Source organism: Phalaenopsis equestris, unplaced genomic scaffold (genome assembly GCF_001263595.1).
Source record: "Phalaenopsis equestris unplaced genomic scaffold, ASM126359v1 Scaffold000105, whole genome shotgun sequence".
NCBI lineage: Eukaryota > Viridiplantae > Streptophyta > Magnoliopsida > Asparagales > Orchidaceae > Phalaenopsis > Phalaenopsis equestris.
The window spans coordinates 1,189,755-1,202,741 of NW_018164547.1; the positions used below are offsets into that span (position 1 = coordinate 1,189,755).

General features: G+C 35.8%; 1 protein-coding gene across 3 annotated transcripts in view; it reads right to left on the bottom strand.

The window, feature by feature from the left end:
* Positions 1-10,120, bottom strand: part of LOC110020616 — a 36,714-nt gene extending 26,594 nt beyond the window's left edge. The window contains exons 1-8 of one of the 3 annotated variants that reach the window (XM_020718771.1): positions 9,839-10,120; positions 9,252-9,351; positions 8,867-8,994; positions 8,628-8,784; positions 8,409-8,515; positions 8,095-8,178; positions 7,962-8,010; positions 7,783-7,874 (exon numbers count right to left, since the gene is read on the bottom strand). In XM_020718771.1, coding sequence (XP_020574430.1) covers positions 7,783-7,874; positions 7,962-8,010; positions 8,095-8,178; positions 8,409-8,515; positions 8,628-8,784; positions 8,867-8,994; positions 9,252-9,344 — 710 coding nt within the window. In that variant the 5' untranslated portion in view covers positions 9,345-9,351; positions 9,839-10,120. Of the gene's footprint in view, positions 1-7,782; positions 7,875-7,961; positions 8,035-8,094; positions 8,179-8,408; positions 8,538-8,627; positions 8,785-8,866; positions 8,995-9,251; positions 9,352-9,838 lie in introns of those variants that run through there. The other 2 variants (XM_020718772.1, XM_020718773.1) reach the window with 2 other exon arrangements.
* Between the last annotated feature and the right edge of the window lie 2,867 nt (positions 10,121-12,987).

Consider the following 12,987-nt stretch of genomic DNA (forward strand, 5'->3'; position numbering starts at 1 on the left):
CCTGCTGAATAATGTGAGTTATTGCATCGGGATCAGCACAAGTATAATTGTGTTAAGGATCCAAGGGAGTTAATTGCTGTCACTTTACATGTCATAAGTCTGCATTAATAAAAAAAAATAAAAAAATATATGTTTTCTTTACTTATGGTATCCGCCATATCTTAAAACTATGCAAATAGTGAATTAGGTCATATGTGAGGCCAAACCTTTTTCAAAATTCATCCTTAATAACACTATTTAGATCCCTTGGATCTTTAGAGAGAAGTCGGTTTGGTAATTTCATTAAAGTCATACATACTCCGAGGCTTTACCCTGAGCACTTAAATGTTGGTTATGATACTTTTCATTAGATAATGTGCTAGGCTAAAATTAAGGTGCTAGATAGTTTTTTTCGATGTCTGTCTATTGTTATTTGCTACTTTGGTTGCCCTAGTCAGACATCGTTTTGTTTGTGTTTTTGTGTTTGTTGAGTATGAACATGCACAATAATATATTAGGGACGATTTTCTTATAGGGGTTATGTCTAAATACACACACAAGTTTAATAAGGGAGGAATAAGTTATGATTTCATACAAACTTTTTTTTGTAAGCATTGTTATAAGCTCGTGTCAGACATAGCTCATATGCGTTGCATTAGATAACCCGTGCTAATATTTTCTAAATATTGAATCCTTTATTTTTTTGTTATCATATATTTGATAGAGTCCTAGAATCGAGTTTGTATCATAAATAAGGTGCAACCATGTATTCCGAGGCTGATAATGAGTCAAACTACGTGACGGAGACCGGGAGCAACAGCTCGTGTCCCGTACCTTAATCCTGAATTTATATTCTTGTATAAAATTAGAACTGGATATGTATATGCAGAGTCATGCTGCTTTTACTGTTTTCCTAGGAGAGGTTGTCGACCGAGCAGCATCGGCCTATTCTTCTATTTTGATTGGTTTGCCTTCATTTTTGTTTTATGACTGTTTTATTTTCGCGTTTTTTTTCTGTTGGTTGATTGTCTGAGATTGATCATGGAAAATAATCTAAGCTCATTAAAGACCCTAAAATCTAAAATTTCTACAAAATATTAAAAATAAAAGATTAAGATTAAATAAAATTTAGGGTTAAAATATTTTGGATTTTTCAAAACACGCACTTTACTTACGCACTTTACTTTTCTGTATGACATTCGCGTCAGTTTTAAAATGAGTTGCATAGCATAAATATCACCAAAATCATTCTAATAGGGCCTTTGAGTCATAGGAATGTGGTAGACAAGTGCATCATATGCATATACCCGAGAAAAAGTCCCCTTATTTCTCCATCTCTGACTTAGATAAGCATAATTTTTTATCTAGGAGGTTGTCTAGTACGAATAAGGTGTTAGAGGTATCCCCAACCCAAACAGGAAATAAGTCCTTTGTGCGGAGTGTTTTCAGCTTTGTAGTTGAACCTCCTTTCCTCTTCTTTACAGTGGCACTCTGTCATTTTTCTTGGCCAGCATAAGTCTCATCTCTTTGAGCTCTACCATGTTTAGGATTATATGAACTAGTGTTTCCTTCCCTTAAATTTAGGGCTACCGAGACTTCCTTGGACGGCCAACTCACGAATTTCTGACAAGAAGCATTTGGTAATGTTGGGTCAACTACCTGCACAATCAAGTACTTAAGGTCTACATAGCTTAGGATGACGGATACATGGTATTCTAACCCGGCTACCTCTAACCTTTTTTAGGGGGTATTTTCCTTTCCGTTGACCTCTTTCGACTCTTGTCGATTCCTTTGACACATCATTGATATCATCTTATGGGCCCCGCATGCTTGGGCATCACCGTCCGTGATGGTTACGATGATTCACCATTTGCCCTATAGCTCGGTATAGATGTTGAAAGCATCAGAATTTTCTCTTGAGATGATTTAAATCAATTGATTTCACAAATAACCGGATTTCATTAAATCATATAAGTAAAACCCTTTTTATCAAGAGTTTTCTTAGGTATCTCCCAAGATGTAATTAACTAAAGGAATATGTTCCTTTGGAAGCCCAGAACAAGGATTTACATTTAATTCTCTCGTTTTGGGTTACTTTCATAAGTTCGTCTTTGTGTATGTCTCCAAAGCATTTTCAATCTGATCTCGTTTTCGACGTATGCATTGGCACTATCCACGCAAAGCTCACTTTACGAAAGTTTTTCATGTTCCTTCTCATGTTTGTCTATTGTCCATCGTATATCCCTCCTATCGATTTCTCTCCTCTTCAGATCATTCATTTTATCCGAGAGGAAGATTACTCAAATAAAGGAATAATATGATAATTATAAATAGACAAACTGGCGACTCCTTCAAAAAAATAAAAGAGAGAAAAGAATGAAAACAGATTGGCAACTCCGCTGGAAAAGAGTCTCTCTCCACATTAAGAGTCTTGCTTACATAATTGTTGATCTGATTTCCTTTCCTTAAGTCACTTTTTGTGCTTTTTCGAAACCTTGGATTTTAATCCGCGTATCAGTTACCATGGTTAGCATCTTAATGTCTTTTCCGTCCCTCTTACACCCTCAACATGGTGGTTATTGTGCTTCATATGTAATCGATGTTGTTGTATAATTTGATTTTCTTCTTGACTTTCTTCAATTTTTTCATTAGTGTCTCTTTGATTAACAGAAATGGACAGTCAAAGATAGATCGCGATCAAGGCCTATGAGGGAAACACTATTACCTTTACCCCTAGTCTGTTTTGTGCAGAGCTAGGGACCATCACTTTTGGGTCCTTCGAGCACCCCGTATGAATCAACGTGGGTTAGATCATCCTGAGGCTTACGATTTCATTCCATTTCCTCAAGGGTTTATCCCTCTGTGGTTCAAACAGTTCAACAAAAACCTCCAACAACATGTCGATTAATTTCGAGCACATTGCTGCAAAGTTGGTGGCAACGATGCGTTGCTGCTTCGCAATTTCGTCACTAGCTTTTCAGAATTTGTTTTTGAATGGTACGCCGATCTACTAAACGACACCTTCCGAACATTTTTCGAGCTAGAGGATGCTTTCATAAAGCACTTCTTTGGAGTGCACCACCAAGTTAACTTGAGTGACTTGATATTAGCCCAACAGTGGTATGGCGAGTCACTGTTAGATTTTGTTATTCGTTGGCAAAATTTGAGCATGATATGCGAGCCACAGCTTTAGGATTAGCATGTTATTGCTTTACTTATGGGCAAGATCAAAGGCCTAATATCAATCTTGTTAAAGATGACTACCGTAAAACTTTCGAGGTTTTAATTGAAAAGGTGGCTAGCCTGCAAGATACAACAGAGGCCCTAATTTTTAAAAAAAATGAAAAAGCTAAAGACAGGAAGCCATTTGCAATGGGTCCTTCGAAGAACGCGGGAAGAGAGCATGACTCTAAATGACATTTGATGATGAGATGAAAAAACCCATCATGTTTGCGGAAACCTGCTCGCCCGCCTCCTCAGAAGAGGAAAACCCAAATATTTGAGCAAAGAAACTCTAAAAGCTACCCCTTTAAAAAATATTGTGTGAAGATCTTTAAAAATTTGCTTAAACAGGTTATGCAGCTACTCCACCAAAGAAATCGGGAGAGATGGAGAGATTCAAAGAGCCCACCTTCTGCCCGTATCATCAACACTTGGGGCATGTCCTTGAAGACTCCTTCACATTCAAATATTAGCTCGAGGCACATTACAAAACCGGGGAGATCAAAATCCCCGAACAGTACTTAGAGTAACCTTTTCGAAGAGGATCAGCAAAAGTAATTGAAGCCGCTTAATTGTGTCGCCTACTGATATAGAGACATACGACACTGTATTTTTCTTTTATTTATGATATATTTTGCAAGCTTGGAATGGTGTGATGATGTCCTTCTAGACGCATTTTTGTAATCTTAAAAAATGAAGGAAAAGATTTTTAGTACACTTCTGTGTTCTATATTCTTATGGTATGCTCTAGTACTTTGAATGATGAATTCAATGAAAACAATGAAACCGAGGAAGCTCTCCCTTGTTGGCACATATCGCATATGTGACGATCTCAGTGATTCGTCATACGATGCATGCTTGCCAAACAATCATGAATGCCACGATCCAAAGGACATTAATTGAGTGTTTCGTTGGGGATGATCCGTCTGGGTCCCCTAATGAAGGTATCCAACAAGTCCACTTAAGAAGTGGCAAGATGCTTCCTCCAAGAATGGTGAAGCCAAATTTAAAAAGAAAAAAAGAAAGGCATCATAGATCACGAGATCGACGATCATCCCAATGTTCCTAAAGAACAAAAAAAAAATTATAATAAGGTAAATTATAATGTGTTGGCGCACCTTAAGGGATTTCCCACATCTTCAAGAAGTTCCAAAGGAAACTATATCCCAGTTGATCTTGTCTCGTAATCGCCTTGGGTAATTCCAAGGTAGAGTCCAAAATAGATTCTGAAATAAATTTAACCAGACCATTCATGCACCTTCATGGGATTTGCAAATTCATATGGTCCCCGAGGGGGTCGGGAATAACGATGTTTCAGTGACCGAATCAAAAGTCCTGGGGAAAACCTCAGAATGATTAAATGGGTTTCATTAAAATGTAACTAGTTTCAATGACTATTTAGATCTTTTACTTTTCCATTCAACTAAGCCAATGAAAGCTTAACAAGTAATGGTCCGCGAGGGAGGGGGGGGGGTTCAACCAATGAAAGTTTAACCAGACCATTCATGCACATTCTTGGGATTTGCAAATTCATATGGTTGGGCGGGTTCTAACTAAGTCTTGATGACGGAATCCTTAACTTTAATGAACTTTGGCCTAAGTCCCGAGAAAAACCTCAGAATGATTAAATGGGTGAAATTAAAATTTGAGTAGTTTCAGCGAATATTTAGATCTTTTACTTTTCCATTCAACTAAACCAATGAAAGCTTAACAAGTAATAGGTTATAACATGCCAAGCGTCCACGTTCAGGAGAATTTTGAAGTCAAAAGAAAATTAGCACTCAATTTATATAACAACCCCAAAGGAGAAAAATAAAAAAAGTAAAGCTCCACCATATATGGTAATTTTCAGGAAAATTGTGAAAGACTTCGGAAATAAAAACTATCCAGCACTCCTGAGAAGAAGCTTGAGGTGAGCGGTAAAATCAGAAATTTCAACATAAAAAACTTTCTAATTTCAAAATTCTCCTAACAAAATCCTTAGGATATTCTGTTCAAAGAATTATTAAGAATGATGAGGCCTGCTTAGGCTAAGGGAGAAAGAAATTAAAAGAAAGGAATAGGGAAGATGGCTTGTAAGAAGAATCCATCCTAGGCCTGATATATGCAAAGCTTGCATTCACGCATCGCGCGTCGTCCTCCGTGTCCAGGCGGTCCTCCTATGAAGAGATGATTTGCCTTCATATTCATTTACCAAAAGGCATATGTAAGGAAGGTCATATGCTTCGCTTAAAACTGATTTATGGATTTTATCCAGGCAAGGTGGAAGTCCTTAGGGTGGCCTATACCTGACACTCATGGTAATCAGTATAAAAGAAGCTATGTGTTTCTCTTACCATACCTCTTCGACCAAATGCTTTAAGCTAGATCTGAAAACAAGAAATGTCCATTCAAAAAAAAAAAATGTGGCAAACATCCTGAAAGGATTCTCTTTAGTTTAATCTAGAGCTTGAACATCATCATGGTTTGAGCACCTTGGGTGTCTAATCTCTAATTGACTTGATCAATTTTGGTATCTTGTCGTGAAACATGTTGATCAGTTAGCTCTTCCTAGCGGTCTAATTGATTCATGTTAAATCAGGACACTTAGATCCGACTGCCTTTTGGTATTTAAAATCAACTATGATTGATCCTGGTTCATATTTGCAAGAGAACCTCTGTACTGCTAAAATAATTCTTGGTCGTTAACCGGGCAAAATGTAAGCCCTTCGGGTGTCTTATACCTAGAAAGACCAATAAAGAAACAGGAAATAGTGCTATCTTAAAACACATGTTGTTCGCTCACTCTTCATCTGGGTTTGAACCATGCTTGACCCATTCATCATAAATGAATGTTGAAGACACCCTTAAAGGGGATATATATGTGAATTTCAAATTAAGACTAAACGTCATAGGCTAACGCACCTTGCTTAACCAACTTTCTCGGTATCTCGAGCAACTAAGTCTGCTTCGATTAATATTCGTCATGTCTGAGGGTGAGTCGTACACTTCCCATAAAATACCCTTCGGTCATGCAAATTCCGAAATAACAATATTCATATCAAGTACAGTTCTAGGATAGGACTAAAACCACCTTAAATGGGGTAAGGTTTCGATTCCTAAGCTAGCTCTCGAACGAATGTAAGTCCTTCAACATTCATGTTCGATCTAGTCACTATATCTTTTAGGGGTCAGGGTGACCTCTCCAATTGCTATCTCTTGTTCTAGTTATGATTTATGTTTTAAATTAATTTGGAATTTGTATATGTTGAATAAAAATTTAGGATAATAAGTATTAATAATTGACTTATCTGAGATATATTGGTAGTCTTCATGGGAATGATATCCAATCACTTCTATATTACTTGTATGTTAGTTACTCATGTTAGATAAATGGTGTTTTCAAAAGTACGGTTTTGTTTAAGAGAATAAAGAATTTAATAGTGACCATGCTACCGATATCATAAGTTTTTTGAGCAAATCTCCTCATCTCTATTCAGACTGCAACACGGCTTGAATCATTAAAGGAATAGTATGCAAATGATCCTAAATTTACAAAATCACAGTCTTTATGTAATTAAAAGAGACCAACTAGTGAGTATTCCATATACAAGAATTTTTAAAAGAAATTAACATTGCATCCCTAGAACCTTCCGAAGAGCCCAATAAGTTAAAGGTTTACATGTCGGAGGTCACTCAAAGCATTTGGGTTGTGATGCGATGTTATCACTCATGGAAACCAAATTCTATAGCCATAATTACATCAAGATGTGAGAAGATTTGCTGAATGTTGCTAAGTTTATCAAACTTACAAGCGAGCCAATCAAAACGTCAAGTTGTAACACCATTAGCCGCACTTGACTTTATATATGGGAAGAATTGAATTTGTTTTGGCTTTACTGAAAATGAAGTAAAGTAGATTCAATTATCATGGTAGTAGGCCAAATTTCCATTACATTGATTAAATGCGCTATTGAGATGCCTTACATCTGACTAGACGATCGATTCATAAGCTATTTTTGGAGAGAGTTATGAAAGATGCTATAAGCTGAGATAAATTTGAGCTCAACTTTTCATCCCAAAACAAATGACCAACGAGAATTGAACCAAACTCATGGACCAAAAGACCAAAAGAAAATTTCCCTAAAATTAATTTTCTTTGTGCCGACTAGCCCAATTTGGAAATACAACTCTAAAAATTTCTTGAAGCAAATGAACCAGATGGAACCATTCCCTATTATATAGTTGAGCGAGATCACTCACTTTGGCTAGCAATGCTTTTTTAGCTCTCATTTATCCAACCCTTCATGAACCTTCTTTCCAACTAATTCTCACAACTTTTTCTATTGAATTTTTAGTTAAAAACTGAAAGAAGATAAGAAATGTGCATTCAAATATAAAAAATACAACAGAAAATTGAGTTGATTCAAAACTGAGACACAACATAACAATATGGCAAAGAAATGCCAAGTAAAGAAAAGTTTGTGGGATGCATTAGAAGTTTAAATATCAAATGAAACATAACTGAAAAGGAAGATTAGCTGTTGGATATTTTGGATGACATATAATATCAGTAATTTATGGAGGACGGAGAAGAAATACCTAGAACAAGCAGAAATTATCTCATCTTTACTAAAGCTGTCATCTTGGCAGCCTATATCATGCAAATACAAGCAATCTGGATTGCTGCAAATCTGGATCAATTAATGCACAAATTCAACATAAATTGAGTTAAATATGTATATTGAGGAATCAAACCATACATGAATTATTTTGTATACCATGTTCCTCAACCAAGAATGGCAATATTTTGTAGTACCAAAGCTTGCTCTGCAGCATTGGAACCCCATGAAACTGTAATAATGGATAGAAAGAATGAAAATCTATGGCACAAAAAAATAGTGACAGGCATACCTTAAGGAGTTACCATCCATCGAATAGTTGTGAACAGATTGAATACAACGAACTGCATCCTCCTCTCTAGCATATGTAATGTACCTGTGTAGGCAAATACACAAGGATAAAATCCTGTTCCTTAACTAGGTAAATCAAGAGCTTCATCAGTCTGAACCCTGAAACTAATAAATATGAAAGGGGAGACAGAGTTTGCCGCAATTGAGTATAAAGGATTTTCAGGTAAGACAAAAACAATTTTCTGGTTAAGTTCCTAATATGATTAAAAGCTTACAATTCCTATGTAAAGACTATCAGAAGACTACAACACTTACACACTATAACAATTACTAGAAGCTTGCTGAGTGGCTGTTGTCGGACGCGAAATAGACAACTTCAATATTTTTCCATACTTACCAAAATATTCTTTACGCTCCAGTAGCTGCCAGTAATATAAGACATTTCTGAATAAAAAATTTCATGTGAAAGCTCTCCATCATATAATATAAAAAAGAACTGAGATTAGTTGTGGCTCCAAATCCAAGTGTACTCACGCTCTCATCAGCCAAATGGGAAGGCAATCCCATTATGTAAACAAGGTTTCGTTGTACCACACGCACCCTGCTAAGATTCTTCCGTGCATCTGATGATATCTTCAACTTCGTCTTTTGAGTCTTGTATCTTTTTTCTGTGTTATTTTCAGTCATCAATCTGTAGAAATAAACTTCCCACTGCATATCACAAAACTAATACCATGGAGTTAAGATAATAAAAGGTTTGACAAGTCATAAACCTTTCACAATTCACAGCCATTGCAACAATCCGCTCTTTATTGTATAAAGTACGACAAGCAGGGCAACGCCCTTCTGTATTTTCTTTCTCAGCCATGTCCATTATTTGATGCCAACACCAAACGCATATCTATACAGAAGAAAAACAGGAAGAATTGTTAGGGAGACAATCTCAAAATCATGCATTACTAAGGCAACTGTATAGATTGAAGTGTTATTATAGCTCACACAAACAAAGTCCAACTTTTTATAAGATAAAATGAACGATTAATGGTTGAAAAACAATTCAATAATTATGTACGCAATAATTGTTTAAAAAAACAACAACAAAGAGCATATGCATAAAGAAGGAAGGAGAGAAAAACACGGTTTTTCTGTGCCCAACACCTCATAACCACATTTGCAAGGCTTTAATTGCTGGTCAGTGAGGTCCATGTCCTCAGCACAAAGAGGGCAAGTTTTATCTCCATCATCATTCATGGTCGCTCTGCCATCAAAATAGCACATTAAAAGGTAAATACTTACAGTAAGATACATGATGGAGGTAAAGAATACAAATGTATAAACCATCGCGCAAAACCAAAGAAATTAACAAGCTCCCACTGCCCTAACTCTACATGAAAATGCCATCAAATCAACCGCCAAACCCAACATGATAATAACATCGCTCGTCGATCCGATCAGTGATAATTACCTTTCTACAAAGCCAACACGCGACTCAAATCAAACCAAACCAAAGGCAAAAACTGCGAAAACTCGGATTTGACTTTTTTGCAGTCTAAAAGCAAATTCAAAATATAAACCAAAACTACTCCCCCAACACATAAATCTACCCGCAATACCGAGCAAATCTCAATAAAAACCAGATAAAAGTCAATTAAACTGCTGAAAATTTAGATCCTGCAGTCCTAAACAAACAGAACAAGTGACAAACGCTGTGGAATGAAATCGATATCGATCTTCATAGGTCTTACAATGAGATTGGAATCACGATGCAGAACACTAAACGAGTAAACCGAATGCCACAAAAGCTTCGACTAGAACCAAATCAAGGTCCCGATACGAGACTGCCCTCACACTCTCAATCCGGGATTGTTTAGCTGTTGTGGCTTTGTGGGTCGCCGTCGATTAATTATCGTCTTTGTCTTTAGCGATTCGGCGCTTCGAAATTCGCTGTCGTGATTTATCAAAAAGTACTTGTTTTTTCCAAATGCTTCGCAGCCAACCCCTTTGTTTTTGGCTGAGCCGCGCTTGAGCGAACCTCGTGTTTGGCTGCTTCGATTTTTTTTTTTTTTTTTTTTGTGTTTTTTAAAAATCGTCAAATAGCTCCTTTAAAAGTCTGTACATATTCCATTTGAGCCTCATTTGTTCAAATTAAACTCATATTTTAAGTTATAATTTTTTTTTTATTATTCTATTACTCTCTTAAGAGAGAATAAAATTAAAATAAGGGTGCATTTGAGGAGACGGTGTGACGCTACACCGTAGTTTTTTATGTTTGACAAAACTATATTATCCATGGATTCTCAAAAAAATTGTAATTGAAAATTGGGTTTTCATCATATATATGATTAACTGTGGTAGCTGCTCGAAAGTTGCAGTCTGACTTTTTCAAAAATATTTTTTTATGAAATAGGCATTACATTTTTTTGAACAATTGTTTCTTCATTAGCAGCTTCACAACTGCTTATTCAAATAGCTACAGCTGCTCCAAACAGATCTTTAGTTGAAATGTTCAACTATGAATTAGTGATTACATATGCATCCTCTTATTCTGAAGGAGTGAAAGTGTTGCACAGTTTCTTAAGTTAAAATGTCGTCCGTAGAAAAACATGTTGCCCCACGGTAGGGAACAGTCACAGTGGGATTAATTATTGGAGCTTTAGAGCATCGTTCCAGGGTCTACACGACATTCGGGATGATGTGTTACCTAGTAGTTTGCAAGGAGCTTCATTGCAATGAGTAGAGGGTGGTCAACAACGAGCGGATAGCAGTTGTTAGCGGTGGTTGGCAGTCACAGGAGCAAGAAGTGTTCGCTAGATCATCATTGCAAATTATTGAACTTCATCTCTCTCTTCTTTAGGCTCTGATCTTCCTCTAGCTCCGGATCTAGTACCCTTCTCAAGAGAGTGTTGGGCTCTATTTATAGAGTTCATATTATAAATAAGAAAGGAATTTAGAATACTCCGATTGGACATCTTGGGAAAATTCCCTCTATCAGACGGTATTTTGTGAACATTTATGTGTCTTAATGATGTCAGAATTGTGTAATCTTGGGCTTATTGGATTCGTCTTGTTAAGTTGCTTTATTTGATTATAAGCTTTCTAGATTTACAAATTGTTAAATCTTCCAATTTTCTTGAAGCTTTGAAGTTTCAGGAGTGGTTTAATGGCTTGATATAGCTTGGATTTGACTCGGATTGGACAGAGTTTGGTATCATTAGGTCTGCCCCGTTGGGTTAGTATGATTATAATTTTATTAAAATTGAAATTCTATGTGACTTTTAATCAAAATTTGCTCGTTAATTTTTCAAATTTGCCTCATGATTTATGTCATGCCTCACGAAGGATATTCTTAACATGAAAAAGAAGTTTGAAGATAATGAGGCTGTTGCACTTAGTAAGGAGTGCAGTGTTATAATTTAGAAAAAGCTTCCTAAAAAGCTTAAAGATCCTGGTAGCTTTACAATTCCATGTGCAATAGGAGACAGATTTTATGGGAAAGCTTTATGTGATTTAGGCATAAGCATCAACCTTATGTCATTATCAATATTTAAAAAATTGAAACTAGGAGAAATAACTCCTACTTTTGTAACTCTGCAGTTAGCAGATCATTCAATAATCTATCTTAAATGAGTTATAGAAGATGTCCTAGTGAAAGTAGATCAATTTATCTTTCATGTTGATTTTATTGGGTTGGATATGAAGGAAGATAAGAAGATACCTATCATTTTGGGGAGACCTTTTCTAGCCACAGGAAGAGTAAAAATAGATGTACAGAAAGGAGAAGTAACTATGTGCGTCACGTCAATGATCAAGCAATTACATTTAATATTTCCAAATCAATGAAATACCCTATAAAAGGTAAAGATGATGAATGTTATAGAATGGATGTTATAAGATATTTAAGTGAATGTCATTTTAAAACAACTTATGAAAAAAAAATCATATATGAAAGAGTTGGAACACGAGCAAGAAGAGGAATTAGATCAATATGAAGATTTATATAAGGAAGAATCAAACTATGTTCGAGAAAGTGTTAAAGGTTTGGACACAACAGAAAAAAGATACAACTTTTTGTCCATCAATTGAAATACCTCTAGAGCTTGAGTTGAAGTTACTTCCTGAACATTTGAAGTATGCCTTTTCAGGTGATTCCTCTACATTACCTGTTATATTTGCTCAAAATTAATTACAGAAGAAGAAGAGAGTTTGATGAGAACTTTAAAAAGTTATAAGAAAGCCTTTGAATGGACAATTACTGATATAAAAGGAATCAGTCTTTCAATTTGTATGCATAGAATTCATATTGCAGAGAACTACAAACCAGAGGTTGATCCTCAAAGGAGATTGAATTATATTATGAAAGAAGTTGTTACGAAAGAAATTTTAAAGTGGTTAGATGTTGGAATTATCTACCATATTTCAGACAGTACATGAGTTAGTTCAATTCACTGCGTTCCTAAGAAAGGAGAAGTGACTATTACTTTGAATGAACATAATGAATTAATACCAACAAGACAAGTCACGGAATGATGAATACGCATTGATTATAGAAAATTAAATCTCGCCACTAGGAAAGATCATTTTTCACTACCCTTTCTAGATCAGATGTTGGATAAACTAGTTGGGCATAAATACTTTTATTTTCTGGATGGATGTACTGGTTATCATCAAATACAAATAGCTACTGAGGATCAAGAGAAAACAACTTTTACAAGTCCTTATGGTACATTTGCTTTTAGAAGAATGCCCTTTGGTTTATGTAATGCACCTGCTACATTTCAAAGATGCATGATGACTATTTTTTGTGATTTAATTGAAAAGGTGATTGAAATTTTTATGGATGATTTTTCAGTGTTTGGAACTTCATTTGACTCATATTTTGAACATCTATCAAAAG